This window comes from Mustela erminea, chromosome 10 (assembly GCF_009829155.1).
Source record: "Mustela erminea isolate mMusErm1 chromosome 10, mMusErm1.Pri, whole genome shotgun sequence".
Lineage (NCBI taxonomy): Eukaryota > Metazoa > Chordata > Mammalia > Carnivora > Mustelidae > Mustela > Mustela erminea.
Genome location: NC_045623.1, coordinates 72,810,314 through 72,832,145, shown reverse-complemented (window position 1 = coordinate 72,832,145; position 21,832 = coordinate 72,810,314). Strand labels below are relative to the sequence as shown.

The 21,832-nt window shown below is 38.0% G+C and overlaps 1 protein-coding gene across 4 annotated transcripts in view; it reads right to left on the bottom strand.

The window, feature by feature from the left end:
* Positions 1-2,340: 2,340 nt before the first annotated feature.
* STIL (STIL centriolar assembly protein) overlaps positions 2,341-21,832 on the bottom strand; it is a 75,152-nt gene continuing 55,660 nt past the window's right edge. For all 4 annotated transcript variants that reach the window (XM_032302336.1, XM_032302335.1, XM_032302338.1 and 1 more), the window contains exons 15-17: positions 21,605-21,815; positions 19,908-20,158; positions 2,341-4,510 (exon numbers count right to left, since the gene is read on the bottom strand). In XM_032302336.1, the coding sequence (XP_032158227.1) occupies positions 3,724-4,510; positions 19,908-20,158; positions 21,605-21,815 (1,249 nt within the window). In that variant the 3' untranslated portion in view covers positions 2,341-3,723. The remainder of the gene's footprint in view (positions 4,511-19,907; positions 20,159-21,604; positions 21,816-21,832) is intronic.

Below are 21,832 nucleotides of genomic sequence, written 5' to 3'. Positions count from 1 at the left end.
CTTATCTGTGTCTTTCTCATTATGTGTAAAAAGGGGCTAATGATGCCTTCCATCCATGATTCAGTCTGATTTTGGATGTGAGGATTGTATGAGGAAGTATGTCAGAAAGCACTTTGAAAAATCCAAAGCAGTCTACAAACCCAAGACACTACTATTAAATTTATTTCACAGGCACAAAGCCCTCTCAGTTAATCTAGGGAAGTAGAAAAGGTTCTGGCCTCATAACATCTAGAAAATAAAAGCACAGAAAATTCTTTTGTTCCTCTAATTTCCTGGAGCTCATAGAGTAGACTCAGTCGACTACCATGATGTAAAATCATTGACGTGAACTCTTTAACATTGACAGAGCTGGGGCTGTCTACTTCAGGACTGTTGAGTAGAAAATAGTAATTTTTGGTCTTGGCTTAAGGGCCAGAGGACTCCTTCTTGGGGCCAAATGAGGCAGGGAAGCTTGGAGGATAGCACATACCCAAAACAGCATTGACTGCATTTGGAATCATTCATTCAGCTCAAAACGTTTCTTGTAGGAAGCTCTTCCGGAATTCCTCAGGCCTCAGAGAAGTTGTATTTCTCAGTGGCTCAGTAAGAGCTTGGGCTCTGGGATTTCCTTGAGCTTGCATCTCTGCTAGCAACTTACTTAGGTCAATTATCTCCTTCAGGCTATTCCCTTAACTGTGAGAATAACAGTCATCAGCTGGGGTCAGCAAGGACACTTAAATGAATCAATCAATGCATGTGGAGTACTCTGCACAGCACCCAGTGAACACAGGGGCCCTAAAAAGATGGAAGCTGTCATGATTACGCTTCTGTGATCCTTCCAGTCTCCATCACTCCTTTCAGCGTTTCACCGGTCTCATACTGTGGTATGACTCTTTCTGGGGTGTATCTCTTTTCCTTAGTCTTCACAGCTGGCAAAAGGCAAGGTTTATGTCTAATATGTCTGCATCTACTTCTGTGCAGGTTAGCACGGGAAGAGTAAGGCAGAGGATAAGTGAGCATAGAGTTATGAGGCAGCAAAGGGTTCAGAGGTTCAGAGAGGGGATGTTTGGTGAAAGCAGAGAGGCCAGTTGGCCAGGACCTAGATGAGTGGGTTTGTTTTCCAGAAGCTGAGGAATGGAAGCTCCATCATTTCCTTATTTCATTTGAAATAGCACCCATGTATCTATAAATGGTATGCTACAGGACTGAATGAAAGAAAAATATTCAGATATCACTTGAGAGGCAATCATATCCAGTCTTTTAATCCAATTTTTCCAGTACTCATTCTTTGCTCAAAGATGCCTGAAAGCTACCATAGCAATGAATTTACCAAATAACTTCACACAGTAAACTTTTTTTTTTTTTGAGAGAGAGAGAGAGAAAGTGTGAGCATGAGGGCATGTGGGCAGTGGCGTGGAGGCAGAGGGAGGAGAGAGAACCTCAAGCAGACTCCACACCCAGCACGAGGCCCCACACAGGGCTCGACTTCACGAGCCTAAGATTACAACCCGAGCTGAAATCAAGAGTCTGATACTCAACTGACTGAGCCACCCAGTTGCTCCCAGAGTAAAACATTCTTAGAAAACTTTCTAAAGGAGGCTTCAGTGATGGTCACCTCTTCTCTAAACATGCATGTAGTAGAAAGAGACATGTTTCATTGCATTTGTCTGCAGTCTAAATTCAGTCTCCAAAACTGCTTAAGTGTCTTATCATAGGCCTTAAATCAGATGTGGTTAACAGAAGGGATGGAATTAGATTTTGCCTAAAAAGCCTCAAGTTGTTTTTATTGTTCAGACAGAGAGCTTCTTATTTGCTGTGAAAATGACAGGGTTCCCAGTGATAATGGTAGAGTTAATGAGGCTGTCAGTTAATTCACTAGAATTCTCTCAGGTTTTTTAATCACGTGCAGTATAAATTGTGCCCACACTGGCTTCTTGGGTGAGGTATTGGGGGCTAGCGTTAAGTATAGCACATGTGAAGTGGCGTTGACAATTCCGTTTCTTAAAAGTTGACTCTAGTGAAGCTTTTAAGTGGGTTTTTATGCTCTTTAATAAAATAACTAATGTGCCAAATGATGCCTACCTAAGGAAACAAAGGGAAGACACAGATTTCTTTTCCTTGCTATTTCCATGTTTTACTTTTCACTGGAAAGAGCAACATTGCAGGGCAACAGGCAGCAACTGGTCAGGGCTCCAGAGGGGACCAGCAGAAAGCCACCAGGTCACTACACTTTGGCTTACAAACTATGGGCTGATCAGATTATTAGCTCAGAAGGCCCAGATGAGTTGGAAAGTACTTAGAGATCCAAAGTCCCCTTCTTTCCAGCTTACATGTCAAAGTTGGATACAAGGCAACCACAGCTTAAGTTAACTTCAGCAGAAGAGCTTTATTTCTCAAGTCAATGAGGGCTTTTTCCATTTATATTTAGAAATAAAAATTAAAAACTTTATATTTAAGAAGGTGGGAGAAAAAAAGGAAGCAACACTAACATCTTGGATGGATCTCAAGGACCTCATGCTTAGTAAAAACCAATTTCAAAAAGTTGTACACTGTGCTGCCATTTATATTGATGTCCTCAAAATGACAACATTCTAGTGATGGAGAACAGACCATTGGTTGTCAGGGATTAGGGCTGGGGGGGTGGATTGTATTCTAAAGGGGCAGCACTAGGGAGTTTCTTTGTGGTGATGGAACAGTTCTGTATGCTGATTGCGGTGGAGGGTATACAAGTCTGTAATAAGTGACAAAATTTCACACACTTATACACCAAAAAGTAAATAAATGAGTGCATGTAGAAACCTGTGAAACCTGCAAGGCCTGTGGTTTAGTTACTAATATCACACCCAATGTCAATTTCTTGGTTTTGATCATTTGCTACAGTTATGTAAGACACCATAATTGTGGGGTCACTGGGTAAAGGGTATACCTAAACTGTGTTATTATTTTTTAAGTTTTGGGGAGTCAAATCAGTTTTTTAACAACAAGGGGAGACGGATATGCTATAGAGGAAAAGAGTAAATCTAGACATTTTTATTAAGTTCTATTAAAAAATATGAAAACACTTGAAATACTCAAAGTTTATAAAACAACTTATGTTCAATAATTTTCTTATTTTGTGATAGCTAGTGCTATAAGCTGAAAATGTTACATTAACATCAAACCACCAGACTGCAAAAGATCCACCTCCACAGATTTTAACAAATATGATCTTAATTGAGAACATATATATACTCATTGTATAAAAGATCTTAAAGTTATTTTTAAAAATAAAACCTTCCCCTTAAATTCAATAAGGGCTGATTTAGCTAATTTAGCCAGGGTCATGATAAGTTTATTTTACGTTATTTCAGGTGAAACTGGGCAGATGGAGAGATGCAACCCACTAGGAAAATGGAGTTACTTCTCACAATTTACAGTATAAAACAGCAGTTCAGATTCAGAGTTGGATAGTACTGGTTTACCTATATCTGTCCAAATAAGTGATCTCAGGATTTGTTTTAACAACGGCTGCAGGGATGCTGAATGCTTCTCCGTGAACAGAGCACTTCTCCCTCCTCTACGCTCGCACCATCTCACCGACTATCGGGTCACCTGTTCAGCTCTTTGCAGTCAGCTGCCACCAAGAAACAGACTGGCCCCTAGAATGCTGAGGGTATCCCCCAAACTACCAAAGGCTCCGGATTCCCTAAGCCTCTTCAAGAGAGACCCCCTATCCTTGAAACAGGAGGGTGGCAAGTTTAAGGTTTAAAATAATTTTGGCAACTGTCTGAGCCGCTTTACATCTAAGAAGGTGCCTACTGAATTCATACTACTCATTTGCTTTAAAGTTTCAGGTTTCAAACCTTTGGGAAGAATTGGGGTGTCCCTTTCATTTTCTTTCTCAGGATGTTGGGTAAACTCTGCTTTTCCGGTTCGGAGGTTCATTGCAGGACTTGGTTTATGGTTTTTTAGTAAGAAAGCTGGGTTTTCATCCAATTGCTGCGTTGCTTTTGGCTGAACAACATCATTTGTAATATTTCTCAATACTGGCGTGTCTGTGTGGGTGCTCCCGGCTTCACAGTCATAACGATTAATGATTTCACAGGCATTCCTAGAAGGCTCTTTCTGACAGTCAAGTTGTTCAGGTGCGGATGTAAGGTTCTGAGTCAATAAATGTTCACTCTTGCTCTCAGTATTGTTTGGAGGCTCTTCTTCATCTTCGCTGTTGTCACTGCTTTGTATGAGTCCATATCTCTTCATATATTTTTTGGTTGCAAATGACATGTTGTTTGGTGAAATTAAACTAAGCCCCACAGTGCTTCTGTCTGTATTAATATGCAGAAGGCTAAAAGATGAATCACAGTTATTTTGGTTTGATCGAGTGAGAGAGAGTTGTGACAGCTGATTTTCATTTAAGTACTTCAGAGCTATAGCATTTGCCTCCATGCTCAAATCCACACCGCTGGGGCTTAAGCCACTCATGCCAACATTAGCAAATGACATGTAGTTTAATCCAGAAATCACTGCTTCAGGGCTTATGCATGCCAACACACTGAAAGACACAAAGGAGTAGGCCATCATTTATCTTATTTTGAGTATCAAAATTGTGTTATTCTAAATGTATTTCACTCTATGAAAGTAACAAAAGGTCTTCAGCTTTAGGCTTCATGGTGCTTTTTTAGCTGAGTGCTCGAACATCTAAGTCTTAATGATCTAGATACATTCAAAAGATAAACATGATAAACTAGAAGATAATCCCCGACTCAAAGACTAAAAGTGGAATGCAAACTAGTTTTTCCAAATTTATACATACATCATGGTTTTAAGAAATACAACACCCCAAAATGAAAAGTCATTTAATTTTGGTAAAATAAAACAAAAATAAAATCAAACAGAAAAAACATCTGATGATGTACCATTTACAAGCTTTGTGAGTAGCTCAGAATACTAAATTGTTCACGGTTGAAGAGATTCCACTTGTTTGCTTGTTTTTCTTTTTAAAAGATTTTATTTATTTATTTATTTATTTATTTATTTGATAGAGAGAGAGAGAGAGAGAGAGAGAGAGAGATAGTGAGAGCAGCAACACAAGCAGGGGGAGCGGGAAAGGGAGAAGCAGACTCCCTGCTGAGCAGGGAGCCCGATGTGGGGCTCAATCCCAGGACCTTGGGATCATGACCGGAGCCGAAGGCAGATGCTTAAAAGCTGAGCCGCCCAGGCGTCCCAAAGAGATTCCATTTGAATAAAAAATATCAACCGGTCTCTGGATATGGACTAGTGTGTGTGTATCTCTGTATACACTAATTTTCTTTCATTAGATATAATCTTCAACTCTCTTTTGATTGGTGTTATCTCAGTAATATTAACCAATTCTACTTGCCTTTTTTTTTTAATACCATAAATACAATAATAGCTTCTAATTTTTACTGATGCCTTATTATATGCTAAGCACTCTGCTAAACATTCAGTATCTCATTTAATCCTCACAGAAACCTTTCTCAGAGATATCTTCCCTTTCATTCTCATTCTCCACTCTCCAACACTTCACATTTGTATCATTTACTGGCTGTCCACATATTTAACTCACATTTCTTTTTTCTTTTTTTGAAGATTTTATTTATTTATGTCACAGACAGAGAGATCCCAAGTAGACAGAGAGATAGGCAGAGAGAGAGGGAAAAGCAGGCTTCCCGCTGAGCAGAGGGCCGGATGCGGGGCTTGATCCCAGGACCCTGAGATCATAACTTGAGCTGAAGGCAGAGGCTTAACCCACTGAGCCACCCAGGCACCTCTTAACTCACACTTCTTATTCATCATCTAACTCGTTCATGAAACCCCATAAGGGCAGGGATTTTTAACACCCCACACCCACCCCAATCAATATCCTTGGTGGCTATAAACACTATCTGGTACATAATAGGCACTCATTAAATATTTATTACACAAATACAAGAAATAGGTACCATTGTCTTGACTTTACAGTTGAAAAAACTAAGGAATAGAGATTTTTAACTGCTTTTCGTAACTGAACAGCTAGGAATTGAAGAGCTAGGCCCAGGTCTGTCTTATTCTCTGGGGCTCTACAACCACTGTTTCACTACACTATATTCAGCAACTTGTATTTTGCTATCAGTTCTTCAGTTCCCTAAAAGTTAGAATCTTTTGTGTACCATTTGTTGTGGTAAACATTATATTCCGGTCAAAAACTATGATATGACTTTCCCTATTAGCCAATGAAGCTGTTTTATATATGCCAGCCACTGACCAACTCTCTAAAACCCAAATAATGACAAGGTATTTCAGATGCTGAGAAGCATCTGAAATTCTGAAGAAGCTATTTCCAACCATTAATATTCCTGAAACCAGTGATGTCATCACCAAAAAATGGAACTATATGCTCAATAATATTGGTTTTTAACCACCTTGTAATTTTTCCTTAAGCTTCTTGGTACTTTCTGCTTTGGAGACTGTCTTAATACGATGGAAGTGATACCAATTTATCTAGACATTCTTCTTCTTCTTCTTCTTTTTTTTTTTTTTTAAGATTTTGTTTATTTCAAAGCAAGCGAGAGAGCACAAGCAGCGAGGGAAGCAGAGGGAGAGAAAGAAGCAGGGGAGCCCAACTTGGGGCTCGATCCCAGGACTCTGGGATCATGACCTGAGCCGAAGGCAGACACTTGACTGAGTCACCCAGGTGCCCCTAGACATTATTCTTTTATGAAATACTCATAGTGGCATTATCTTCTGACTATAAAATCTTTTTCTACTTTTTTTGCCTATTTCTTCAAAATTATAAGCAATCAGCATACTGAACCAGGAGACCTGTACCCATTAAAAAATATATATAGGTATAATAGCTCTAGAGATAATATTAATTTAAATAATTTGAATAGACAAAAACTTCTAGTTCAAAATGTTAAATAATTTAGAAAAAGAAGGTCTAATTTGAATTAGATTTTCTTTGATAGAATAACTAAAGAATCTATATAAATCTGTAAATCAGTCAATATCAGTTTAGAAGGTTCTTTAAGTTTCATTGTGCAACACAGCTCGCTAATTTCAATTTGGGGTTGGGGAAACAACATTACTTTGAAAAGAAAACAAATCAATAATCCTCAGAACCAGTGCATATAAACACCAGGATAATTAAAGATGAGAAGCAAAAGGAGGCCAATTCCACTAAACAAATCCTCACAGCCTTGCGCACAAATATACTATGGTAGAATCTCATTATATAGGCAGTCACAAAAGGATGATGAGAATCCATTGATGTTCGTATATTAGAGTCACAGCCTGACAATTAAGGGAAGCTCAAAAATCATTCCAACTTTCTTCAAGATGAAAACTAACCTTGACTTTATTGTCCTGTTTGAATCCCAATTAGTCACCTCCTACTTATCCTACATGGAATTTTCAACTAATAAGTAGAAAGGAAGGAAGCAACTAAAAGACAGCTTAAGATCTGTTTCGAATTTGAAAGGAATTGGAAATCTACCTATAAAGGCTGTTGCCAGACACCAAAACCACAATCTTCATCTTCCCCACAATTTCTAGGGTTGTCTAAGACTTTCTTTCATTGCTCTGCTGTCTAATCTTTGCAGTATTCTGGAACAGGAAAGCAGAAAGGAAATCTCTGGGGCACCTGGGTGGCTCAGTTGTTAAGCGTCTGCCTTTAGCTCAGGTCATGATCCCAGGGTCCTGGAATAAGGCCAGCATTGGGGCTCCCCGCTCAGCGAGGAGTCGTCTTCTCCCTCCTCCTTGCCCCCCCTACCCCGCTTATGTATGCTCCCTCTCTCAAATAAATAAAATCTTAAAACAAAAAGAAAAGAAAGGAAATCCTCCTTCCCTTGTTTCAGCTACTCATCTGGTGGTAGGACCTGCTCCTGAAGTCCAGAACTGGAACATGAAATAAGTTTTCACATAGGTATAATGACAACGAATAGGTGGTATAGAGAACTAGGGAGAATGGTGCAGATTGTAAGAATTACATAGTACTTTCTTAGAATACTAAACTAAATTAAAACACTATTTCTAAAGCACAATATACCTTAAATTCTACATAACTGTCTTATGAACTTTAAGCATACCAGTTATATACTCATATGTGTTGAAAGATAATAAGACCATAAATACTGACAATAAATACTACAGAGATGCTAAACATAAAGCATTTACTGTAAGCTTCAGTGATGACCCAAATAGTGGGATTTCACTAATTTAGCAAATGACTCATAGGAGGCCTACCAAATGTGGTAGAAGAAAAGAGGATTCAGGGGTGCCGGGGTGGCTCAGTGGGTAAAAGCCTCTGCCTTCGGCCCAGGTCATGATCCCAGGGTCCTGGGATCGAGCCCCTCATCGGGCTCTCTGCTCAGCGGGGAGCCTGCTTTCCAACCTCCCCCGACCCTGCCTGCCTCTGCTTATTTGTGATCTCTATCTGTCAAATAAATAAAATCTTAAAAAAAAAAAAAAAAGTAGAAGAGAAAAGAGGATTCAGAGATATATAAAATTCCCGATCTTGCTGGAAAGACTATCACAAGAACATGCTATAATCTGTTGGGAACAAGGTATTCTAAGTAAAAACATCAATATTCGGATGAGGGGTCCAGGAAACCTTGACTAAGGAGGTGTCATCTGAGTTCAGCTTTGAAGGACAGATAAGAGGATCTGGCAGGCAGAAAGGAGAAAAAGTATTCCACATAGAAGTAAAGCAAGGAACCTTGCATATCCAATGCTGAGTAAGCTGGAAATTGGGTAGAGAGTGACAGTTTATACTAAAAAAATAAGTTTAAGACAAACTGTGAAACAATGTAAATTAAACAGGTAGGCTTTAGATGGTCTTATGTTTGGAGTATTCTCTCAGTCTAAGGACTAATGACAGACAAAATCTGACTTCTAGGTGTTAGAAACAGTTTCAGTGTAAGTTTCATTTTAAAACCTTTGTTTTCTAAGGTTCTAAGGTTTGTTTGTTGATTGACTGATTGATTGATTGGGGGGAGCAGAGGGAGAGAGTCTCAAGAAGACTCCACACTGATATGGTGCCTGATGGAGAGCTTGATCTCATGCCCCTGAGATCCCAACCTGAGCCAAAACCAAGAGTCAGTCACTTACCCAACTGTGCCACCCAGGTGTCCCAGTTTCATTTTTAATCATAATAGTTTGTAGAACTCATTAATAATCAATAAAATATAAATTAAGAACAGACTAAGAAATAAATTAATTAAGAATAGGTTAAGATATATTCGGTCTACATTAGCACATATCTTTTAAAAGGGCAATTTTAGTTATCTCTCCTATGTGCTTCTATAACAAACTGTATCTATCCTTTTCATAGGAGGCAACAGAATATATTATAGTTGACTATCTTAGTGTCTTCTCCACTACACTATAAGCTCTGTGAGGGCAAAGATGTCTTCAACTTGTATGCCATGATATCTCTCAGGGCTGGCTCAAAATAAAAGTTCAATATATATTTATTAAAGTAAAATAAGTGAAAGTACTGGTGAAAGATATACAGTTGCTAAGACTGTAAAACTTTACTCTTTCAGAAAGCGATGTAGCAACAGCTTTAACATTTTTTGACCTTTTTGACTTAGTCTTCCCATTTCTGAGTCTCTAAGGAAATAATCCTAAAACTAAACAAAAATGTAATCTTTGGAAAAAGATGTTCATCATAACAACATTTAAAACAGTAAGAAATTGGGGCACCTGACTGTCTTGGTCAGTTAAGATTCCGACTCTTGATCTCAGCTCAGGTGTTAATTTCAGGGTTGTGAGTTCAAGCTAGGCATGGAGCCCACTTCAAAAAAAGGGGAAGAAACTGGGGTGCCTGGCTAGCTCACACAGTACAGCATGTGACTCTTGATTTCGGGGTTGTAAGTTCGAGCTCTGTGCTGGGTGTTGAGATTACTCAAAAATGAAAATCTTTTAAAAATAAATAAATAAATAAGTAATTTAAAGGGCACCTTGGTGGGCTCAGTTGTTTGAGCGACTGCCTTTAGTTCAGGTCATGATCCTCGAGTCCCAGGATCGAGTCCCACATTAGGCTCCCTGCTGGGTAGGGAATCTGCTTCTCTCTCTGACACTTTCCCCTCTCATGCTCTCTCTCTCACTCTTTCTTTCTTTTTTTTTTTTTTTTTTTAAAGATTTTTATTTATTTGACAGACAGATCAGAAGTAGGCAGAGAGGCAGGCAGAGAGAGAGAGGAGGAGGAGGCAGGCTCCCTGCTGAGCAGAGAGCCCGACGTGAGGCTTGATCCCAGGACCCTGGGATCATGACCTGAGCCGAAGGCAGAGGCTTTAACCACTGAGCCACCCAGGTGCCCCACTCTCACTCTTTCTCTTTAAAGTAAATAAATAAAATCTTTTTAAAAAATCTTTAAAAAAAAGTAATTTAAGTAAGAAATTGTAACTAACTTCACAAGTTCTTTTCAGTTATGACAAGAGGGGAAGGGTAAGGTAAACAATGCTATGTCCCACTTAATGGATTATTATATCCCTATTAAAGTTGATGTTTAGAAAGGGTTACAACAACTTGGAAACATTATTTACCAGTGTGGAGCAAAAAATAAATAAATAAATAAAAATTTTTTTTTTTTTTTTGGCAGACACAGGATGGTCAAAACACAAAGCAGCAAACAGTGTATCACCATGAGACCCCAACAAAATTAAATAAGCAGTAAGCAATAGAGCAAAACAGTAACAAAACAAAACAAAAAACAAACTATGGACTTTGGAATTAGAGAAGAGTAGATCTAAAATCACAGATATGGGGACTTGAGCAAATTGATACTTAATTTCCTTATCTATAAAACAGAAGTAATAGTGCCTACCTATCTATCTGTGTTAAAGATTAAATGAAAAATACTGCATAGGAGATAGTCCAAGATGGTGGAGGAGCAGGAGACCTTAGTCTCATCTGGTCCCAGGAATTCAGCTAGATAGCCATCAAATCATTCTGAACATCTACAAATTCAACTAGGGATCTAAGAGAATAGCTGCAACTCTACAAATAGAAAAGCAACCACTTTCTGTAAGGTAGGAGGTGCAGAGAAGTGAATCTGACACAGTATATGGGAGGATAAACTACTGAGGAGAGGAGGCCTCTACCAGCTGGCTACCCGCAAGTGACAGAGCAGTGGAGCACAAAAATCAAAACTTTTGTAACTCTGCTCCAGTGACAGACATTGGGGCCTGAAAGGTGCTCAGGTGGCTAAACAGGGTAGAATCCTAGGTGGAACAGCACGGTCTCAAGATGACACTAGCTGGGCTTAAAATAAAGCATAGAAGACACTACAGAATCTCTTTCTGGAAAAATAAAAGAACTAGAATCTAATCAAGCTGAAATTTAAAAGGCTATGAGATGCAATAAAAAATGGAGGCTCTAACTGCTAGAATAAATGAAGCAGAAGAGGAATTAGTGATATAGAAGACAAAATGATAGAAAATAAAGAAGCTGAGAAAAAAGAGAGATAAACAACTATTGGAGAATAAAGAAGCTGCAGAAAAGAGAGAGAAACAACTACTGGATCACAAGTGATGAATTTGAGAGGTAAGTGATACCAAAGAGCAAAACAATATTAGAACAATTGGAATCCCAGAAGAAGAGGACAGGGGGAACAGAAGGTATACTGGAGCAAATTATAGCCGAGAACTTCCCTAATCTAGGGAAGAAAACAGGAACTGAAGTTCAGGAGGTATAGATAACCTCCCTCAAGATCAATAAAAATAGTCAATATCTTGACATATAATAGTGAAACTTGAAAATCTTGGAGACAGAGAAAAAATCTTGAAAGCTGCTCATGATAAGAGGTCCATAACCTACAAGGATAGAAACATTAGACTGGCAGTAGGCCTATTCACAGAGACCTAGAAGTCCAGAAAGGATAGGCATGATATATTCAGGGTGCTAAATGAGAAAACATGCAGTCAAGAATAGTTTATCCAGTAAGGATATCATTCAAAATAGGAGAGATAAAAACCCTCCAGGACAAATGGAAACTAAAAGAATTTGTGATCACTAAACCAGTTTTGCAAGTTAAAGGGGATCCTTTAAGGGAAGAGAGAACCCAAAAGTAACACAGACCAGAAAGAAACAGAAACAACACACAGAACAGCAACTTTATAGGTAATACAATAGCACTAAATCCAATTCTTTGAACAGCTACTCTGAATGCAAACTGGGGCTAATTGCCCCAATCAAAAGACACGGGGTATTGGATTGGATAACAAAGTAAAACCCATAGATATGCTGTCAGCAAGAGATTCGTTTTAGACTCAAAAACACCTCCAGAGCGAAAGTGAGGGGGTGGAAAACCATTTATCATGCTAATGGATATCAAAAGAAGGGTAGGGTAGCAGTCCTTACAGCAGACAAATTAGATCTTAAACCAAAGACTGTAGTCAGAGATGAGGAAGGACACTATATCATAATTAAAGGAACAGGAAGATCCAACAATTATAAATGTTTATGACCCTAACATGGGAGCAGTCAATTATATAAGACTATTAATAACAAAATTAGACAAACACATTGATAATAATACAATAATAAATAGTAGGGGACTTTAACACCCCACTCACAGCAATGGACAGATCACCTAAGCAGAAGATCAACAAGGAAACAAGGGGCTTGAATGACACACTGGGCCAGATGGATTTCACAGATGTATTCAGAGCATTCCATCCTAAAGCAAAAGAATACACATTCTTCTCAAATGCACATGAAACAGTCTCCAGAAAAGATGACATACAGGGTCACAGCAGGTCTCAACTGGTACCAAAAGATTGGGATCATTCACTGCATATTTTCAGACCACAGTGCTTTCAAACCGGAACTCAATCACAAGATGAAATTTGGAAAGACCTCAAATACATGGAGGCTAAAGAGCATCCTACTAAAGAATGGGTCAACCAGGAAATTAAGAAGAATTTTTTAAAAAAGTCGTGGAAACAAATGAAAATGAAAACACAACTATTCAAAACCTTTGGATGCAGCAAAGGTGGTCCTAGGAGGGAAGTATGTAACAATACAAGTATACAAGCTTTTCTCAAGAAACAAGAAAGGTCTCAAATACACAACCTAACCTTACACCTAAAGGAGCTAGAGCAAGAACAGCAAAAGAAGAAAACTAAGAAAGATCAGAGCAGAAATCAATGAAATAGAAACCAAAAGAACAGTAGAATAGATCAAGGAAACTAGAAGCTGGTTCTTTCAAATAATTAATAAGATAGATAAACCACTGGCCAGATTTACCAAAAAGAAAAGAGAATGGATCCAAATAAATAAAATCATGAATGAAAGGGGGGGAATCACAAGCTACATCAAAGAAATACAAACAATTATAAGAACATATTATGAGCAACTACATGCCAGCAAATTGGACAATCTGGAAGAAATGGATGCATTCCTAGAGACTTTTATAAACTACCAAAACTGAACCAGGAAGAAATAGAAAACCTGAACAGACCCATAACCAGCAAGGAAACGTAAGCTGTAATCAAAAATCTCCCAACAAATAAGAGTCCAGGGCCAAATGGCTTCCCAGGGCTATTCTAACAAACATTTAAAGAAGAATTAATACTTATTCTTCTGAAGCTGTTTCAAAAAATAGAAATGAGGGGCGCCTGGGTGGCTCAGTGGGTTAAAGCCTCTGCCTTTGGCTCAGGTCATGATCTCAGGGTCTTGGGATCAAGCCCCGCATCGGGCTCTCTGCTCAGCGGGAAGCCTGCTTCCTCCTCTCTCTCTCTGCCTGCCTCTCTACCTATGTGATCTCTCTTTCTCTCAAACAAATAAAAAAAAAAATTAAAAAAGAAAAAAAAAAGAAATGGAAGAAAAACTTCCAAACTCTTTCTATGAGGCCAACATTATCTTGGTCCCAAAACCAGACAAAGACCTTACCAAAAAGGAGAATTACAGACCAATATCCCTGATGAACATGGATGCAAAAATTCTCACCAAAATACTAGCTAACAGGATACAACAGTACATTAAAGGATTAGTCACTAAGAAGTGGGATCTATACCTGGGCTGCAAGGATGGTTCAACATTAGCAAATCAATCAATGTGATACAATATATAAATAAAAGGACAAGAACCCTATGATCCTTTCAACAGATGCAGAAAAAGCATTTGACTAAGTACAGCATCCTTTCTTTGTTAAAACTCTCAGTGTAGGGATAGGGGAACATACCTCAATATCATAAAAGCCATCTATGAAAAGCCCACAGCGAACATCATTCTCAGTGGGGAAAAACAGAGCTTTCCCCCTAAGATCAGGAACATAGCAGGGATGCCCCTTATCACCAATGCTGTTCAAAACCGTACTAGGAGTCCTAGCATCAGCAATCAGACAACAAAAAGAAACAAAAGGTATTTCAATCAGCAAAGAAGTCAAACTCTCACTCTTTACAGATGACATGATACCGTATGTGGAAAACCCAAGACTTCCCCACAAAATTGCTAGAACTCATATAGGAGTTCAGCAAAGTGGTATGATATAAAATCAATACCCAGAGCTCATTTGCATTTCTGTACACCAACAATGAGATAGAAGAAAGAGAAATAAAGGGGTTGATCCCATTTACAATTGCCTAAAACCATAAGATACCCAGGAATAAACCTAACCAAAGGGGCAAAGGATCTGTACTCAGAAAACTACAGAATACTCAGGAAAGAAACCGAGGAAGACAAAATGAAATAAAAAAACATTCCATGCTCATGGATTAGAAAATCAAATATTGCTAAAATATCTATGCTACCTAGAGCAATCTACACATTTAAGGCAATCCCTATCAAAATATCATCAACTTTTTTCAGAGACCTGAAACAAATAATCCTAAAATTTGTATGGAACCAGAAAGACCCTGAATAGCCACTGAAAAGTTGATAAAGAAAACCAAAACTAGTGACATCCTAATTCTGGACTTCAAGCTCTATACAACGCTGTCATCATCAAGACAGTATGGTACTAGCAAAAAAACAGACACTTAGATCAGTGGAACAGAAGAGAGAACCCAGAAATGGACCCACAACTATATGGTCAACTAATCTTTGAAAAAGCAGGAAAGAGGGGCACCTGAGTGGCTCAGTCAGTTGAGCATCTGCCTTCGGCTCAGGTCGTGATCCCAGAATCCTGGGATCGAGCCCTGCATCAGGCTTCCTGCTCAGTGGAGAGCCTGCTTCTCCCTCTCTCTCTCTCTCAAATAAATAAAATCTTTAAACAAATTTTTAAAAATAAAGAAAAAAAAGAAAAAGAAAAAAGCAGGAAAGACTCTCCATAGGTGAAAAGACAGTCTCTTTCAACAAATGGCGTTGGGAAAACTGGATAGCAACACACAGAAAAATAATATTGTAGACCATTTTTTTATACCATACACAAAAAGAAATAAAAAATGGATGAAAGACCTAAATATGAATCAGGAAGCCATCAAAATCCTAGAGGAAAACAGGCAGAAACTTTTTTGACCTTGGCTGAAGCAGCTTCTTACACTACATGTTACCACAGGCAAGGGGAGGCAAAGGCAAAAACAAATTATTGGGATCTCATCAAGACAAAAAGCTTTTGTATAACAAAGGAAACAGTTAAGGCCTGACTTTGGCTCAGGTCATGATCCTAGAGTCCTAGGATCAAGCCTCACGTTGGGCTCCCTGCTCAATGGGGAGTCTACTTCTCTCTCTGTCTCTCCCCTCACTCATGCTCTCTCTCTCTCTAGTAAATAAAAACAAAATAAAATTGTTTTAGAAAAGGAATAAAAAAGAAAAAGTAAAGCTTTAATAATAAATGAGTTTGGTATGAATATGGTTTTTTCCCTACATTTCACAAAGTAAGTTTATATTACCTTGACAATGAAAACAAAACAAATATCAAACTCTATTTCCAAAGCTCTACAATATTTTATACAACTTATACTGTATAATAAAACTTAAAAATTTTTTTTCATATTAAGATATAGCTATGTTACTGTTAGGTTTTTGCCAGCCTACTCCTCTATGGAAATACTTAATTTAACATATTGCTTTGAACTGAAAACAATTTTCTTCATATTGGCTTTCACCTCCTTGAGAAAATTATCTTATATGAAGTTAAAATTCCATCTATGAAAATATATCCATGGGTTTTTCAACTCACATAATCAAATTTTAAAAATGGGTATAGGCCACAATATTAAAATACTTAAAAATTTTTATGTATATATAGTAAACTGCAAATGTTTCTTAAAAAGCTAATTTTTTTCAGATGTTATTATAAGTTCAGATGACATTTTCTTCATTTTCTAAAACAGCAACTCTGAGCATGTATACTTTTCATAGTATAAATTTATAATGTAGTTTATTATTTAAATGGAGAACAGAATAAACCTGATTAAAACAATGACTACCCCCATTGATAAATCAAAAAGACTTTACTTCCCATTTCATTCTAAAGCATCTAAAATACCAATCAGGTTCATTATATGCTGGAAATTTATGATTTCCAATGTGTCACTATAAAGACATTAAAACTAGGTAACCAATCTGAAGAAATAATTATTTAACCCCCCCAGCCCCCAGTACCGCATCAAAATACAGTGTTCCACGCAGATAGCAGGGTGATTTGTATATTCTAACATACATTATGTGGCCTCTATCTCACAGTATTGAGCTAAAACCTTTAAAAATGCTAGCCTTACTCTATTACACTGTTGGTAGGAATGTAAATTGGTACGACTATTTTGGTGAGCAATGGCAGCAACTATTAAAACTTTAAATGCACATATCCTTTGATCCTGCCTACTTCTAAGAGTTTATCCAACAAATATACTTGTACAAGCTCCTATAGCATGATGCTTACTTAGCATTGTTTGAGATAAGAAATAAGAGATGCAGCCTAAAAGTCCATTAACAGAGGACAGGTTCATTATCTTATCGTACATGGATACAAGAGAATATCATGCAGCTGTTTAAATGCATGCAAAAGAACTGCATATACCTATAAAGAAAAGTATCTAAGACATAATGTTAAGTAAACAAAACAAAACAAAATTGCAATATTCTTCACATCCATATACACTTGAACATGCATGGAACATTTCTACAGAATACAAAAAAAAACAGTTAAGTAACCTTGGCAGGTGGTTCAGATTGAGGAATTTGGGGAGTGGGAGCTTTTACATTTTACCTGATATTCTTGTGTGCTATTTAATACTTTCTTAAATCATGAAACCATATTACTTTTGCAACTAGAAAACAATAAAAGTAATTAACAGAAAACATGCTAATCTTAGTTATATAACTTTCAGATTTGAAAAACCAATATGTGCTAAGTCATCTTTGATAAAGAGGAATCTGAACAGAAGAACATGGTCAACTGTAACTGGTAAGCAATGAGTAAGCTTTGTATGACTATACTGTTCAAAACACATTCCTAAGGAAAGGAATGGTTTTTGCCTTTTAGATGGCACAACTGTGTAACTGAATATCCAATAGCTGACAAAGACCCTATCACCTCCAGGAAGACCTTCCAAACACAAGAAATGAGTAAGATTCATTTCTTTTTTCAAGAGTCCCAGAGCATTTTATTGGCATCTTTACCTAGGAGACATCCGACAGTATCTCTTATGTATGTAAAACCCACTCTCCTACTATAGGGTAGAGATGGTCTCTTTGTTATCACACACCTACTAGGCCCTGAATAAATTATGAAGTAACTGAATCGAGTGGAAAGCTTATACCTTTTCTCATGATATTGCTATAATACATCTAAATATTTTTCATGTTTTTTAAAAAATGTATTTATTTGCCGGAGTGAAAGAGAGGGCATGCACAAGCATGGGGAGCAACAGGCAGAGGGAGAAGAGGGCTCCCTGAGCAAGAAGCCCAATGCAGGGCTCAATCCCAGGACCCTGAGATCATGACCTGAGCTGAAGACAGACACTAAACAGACTGAGTTACCCAGGCGCCCCCTACAATTTTTTCATCTTTTTTTTTTTTTTTTTTAAGATTTAATTGATTTGGGCGCCTGGGTGGCTCAGTGGGTTAAGCCGCTGCCTTCGGCTCAGGTCATGATCTCAGGGTCCTGGGATCGAGTCCCGCATCGGGCTCTCTGCTCAGCAGGGAGCCTGCTTCCTCCTCTCTCTCTCTCTGCCTGCCTCTCTGCCTACTTGTAATCTCTCTCTGTCAAATAAATAAATAAAAATCTTGAAAAAAAAAAGATTTAATTGATTTATCATTTGAGAGAGAGAATGAGAGAGACAGAGCATGAGAGAGGGGGAGGTCAGAGGGAGAAGCAGACTTCCCTCACAGCAGGGAGCCTGATGCGGGACTCGATCCTGGAACTCCAGGATCATGACCTGAGCTGAAGGCAGTTGCTTAACCAACTGAGCCACTCAGGTGCCCCAATTTTTTCATCTTTTAAAACGAGTTTTACACAACTATATGATGCAACTAATCCTCAATAAAGCAGGAAAGACCATTCATAGATGGAAAAGACAGTCTCTTCAACAAATGGTGTTGGGAAAACTGGATGGCAACATGCAGAAGAATGAAATCGGACTACTTTCTTACACCAGATACAAAAAGAAATTCAAGATGGACGAAAGACCTAAAGGTGAGACAGGAAGCCATCAAAATCCTAGAGAAGAACACAAGCAGAAACCTCTTTGACCTCGGCCATAGCAACTTCTTCCTAGACACATCACCATAGGCAAGGAAACAAAAGCAAAAACGAACTATTGGGACCTCATCAAGATAAAAGCTTCTGCACAGCAAAGGAAACAATCAACGAAACTAAAAGGCAGCCTATGGATGGGAGAAGATATTTGCAGATGACATATCTGATAAAGGTTAGCAACCAAAATCTACAAAGAATTTATCAAACTCAACATCCAAAAAACAAAATAACCAAGTTAAGAAATGGGCAGAAGACATAATAGACACTTTCCCAAAAAAGACATCCAGATGGCTAAAGACATATGAAAGGATGCTCAATAATAATACACATTATCGGGGAAAGACAAATCAAGACCAGGATGAGATACCACCTCACACCTGTCAGAATGGCTAAAATTAACAACACAAGAAACAAAAGATGTACTGTTGGTGGGAAAGCAAAATGGTGTGGCCACTGGTGCAGTCCCTCTGGAGAACAGTATGGAGGTTTTTCCAAATGTTAAAAATAAAACTACTCGGGGCGCCTGGATGGCTCAGTAGGTTAAAGCCTCTGCCTTCAGCTCAAGTCATGATCTCAGGGCCCTGGAATCAAGTCCCACATCGGGCTCTCTGATCAGCAGGGAGCCTGCTTCCTCCTCTCTCTCTGTCTGTCAAATGGATAAATAAAATCTTAAAATAAATAAATAAATAAAATAAAACTACTCTATGATCCAGTAATTGCTTTACAAGGTATTTACGTAACAGATACAAAAATACAGATACAAAAATACAAATTCGAAGGGGTACATGCATCCTGATGCTTATAGCAGCATTATCAGCAATAGCCAAACTATGGAGAATCAAAAGGTCCACTGACAGATAAATGCATAAAGATGATGTGATATATATATAAAATGGAACATTACTCAGCCATCAAAAAGGATGAAATCTTGCCATTTGCAATGATGTGGATGGAGCTAAAATGTATGCTAAGTGAAATAAGTGAGAGAAAGATAAATACCATATGATTTCACTCATACGTGGAATTTAAGAAATAAATAAACGAACACAGAAGGAAAAAGAAAAAAAGAGGAAAATAAACCATAAGAGATTCTTAAAGATAGATAGGAAACAGGGTTAATGGAGGGAGGTGGGTGAGGGTATTCAGGAGCACATTTGTTATGACAAGCACTAAGTATCATTTATAAGTGATAATCACTGAATTCTACTCCAGAAACCTATATTGCAGCATTGTATGCTTATTAACTACAATTTAAATAAAATTATGAAAATAAATAAAGAAGTAAAACAAATTTGAAAGTTACCTGGCGTGATCCACTTTATGTGCATTTTTATTCACTTTAGTGGGAGAATCAATTTTTACCCCAAGGCTTCTTAGTTGTTTAAGGGTTGCATTAAGAACACAATCTTTGTCTACCAGACCTGAATCACGTTTTTTTTTCTTTGTATGGTAAACATTTTGTGTTCTGGTGCACTCATGGCTGATAATTACTGCTTTGGTCGATGGCTGCTCAGTCTCTTTGGAGGAGTTATTCAGTAGGTGGTTCACTTGACTCTGATGAAAAGAAAAAAGATGTATTTGAAAAACCACTATTAGCAATCTTAGGAAACAAAACTGTAAGTAGCAGCATAAGTAAGGCCAGGGAAAAGCAAAATAATGACTAGCCAAATTCTACAAAGTACATTTGGAAATTTTTTATATTTTGGGGTTTTTATAAAGGAAGCCCATCTCAATGAATGATTTTATCAGACCCTAGAGGAAGTTTAGAATGCTCAGAACTTGTTCATTTTAAAGCTAACAGCTTTAGAGGCATTTGAATAATAGTTCAAGTGTTTTCAAGGGTTTATAGGAACTATAAACAAAAGTTTTAAATCACGCTTTCATTTGAAAAATGGTAATGTTTCAGAGTTATATATTAGATCTTCAGATTCCTTTCAGAATTTGGTTTCTCTCTTTTCTCCCTCAGAATGTGAATGACCTATGATACTACCTCTGCCTTCCTGATATTAGAGCGCATTTCATTCCCTGAGCACACAGCTGCTAGCGCCAGTAAAAGACCCAGCAGGCAAACAGCAAGTATGTGTTCACTGATGAATACCTAGAGCCCTACGAAGTATGGAGAAATCGAATGTTCCTTAGTCTACACTTCGGATGGAAGTGACAGCCAGGGTCATTTAAGCTTCAAGTCTTAGTTTACATTCTAATTTTTCCAAGATGACTAGATGACCATTTCCTCCAACCAGAATTATCCTTTTTATTCCACGTTGCCTTGTTTACAGCACTTCTCAGCCTGTCCTATAATTGTTTGCTACTGGTATCCATGTGTTATTTCCCCTTGCTTCTCAAGAGCAGAGACTATCATACTTATCTTTATATTATTCACTTTTTTAAAAAATAAGATTTTACTTGAGAAAGAGAAAGAAAAGGGGGTGTTGGGAGGGAGGCAAAGGGAGTGAATCCTCAAGCAGACTCCTAACTGAGTGCAGAGCCTACTGCAGGGCTCAATCTCATGACCCATGAGATCATGAATGGAGCTGAAACCAAGTTGGACTTAACGGACTGAGCCCCCCAGACACTCCTTTTTACTTAGTTCACTTACTTTACTTTTTACTTAGTTCACTTTCTTAGACTAAGTATTCAATAAGAATCTCTTTACCTGAATGCAATATTACCATAGATATTCTCCTACTTTCCAACTTTCAAACTTCCTGCAAATTTTTCCTTATTTTTTCTAGTACTAACTTTACTCTGTTTTTGTTGTTGTTGTTTTGTTTTATGATTTCCCCAGGCTATCTAACCCCCGATGACTGGGATGCTTATACAAATTTACTGAATTTAGGTTACCATAATCACGAAGAGCTAAAAGAAAATTATGTGTCATTAATTTAGAGAAAATCTTTTTATATCAAGGTCCCAATCAGTTTAAAGAAAGGAGAGGCTTAACTAGTCTACCCAAAAGTAATCATCTCAGAAAAGATGAAATGTATTACTGTTTCTTACCAATAAATCCTGGTATATTTTCTGATTATCTGTAGGTTGATGAGGCAAGGGTTGCATTACTTGCTCAATTTTTGGTTCCCCTGATGTTACAGAGTGGTTACTGGCACCCTCTGTTGGTCCACTCTTTAAGCACATGCTTACATTTTCTGCCAGCATGGAATTCGGAAAGAACACAGGCACATCAGGTTCTTTTCTCACACCTGGAGAGGAGCTGCTTGGAAGGATATA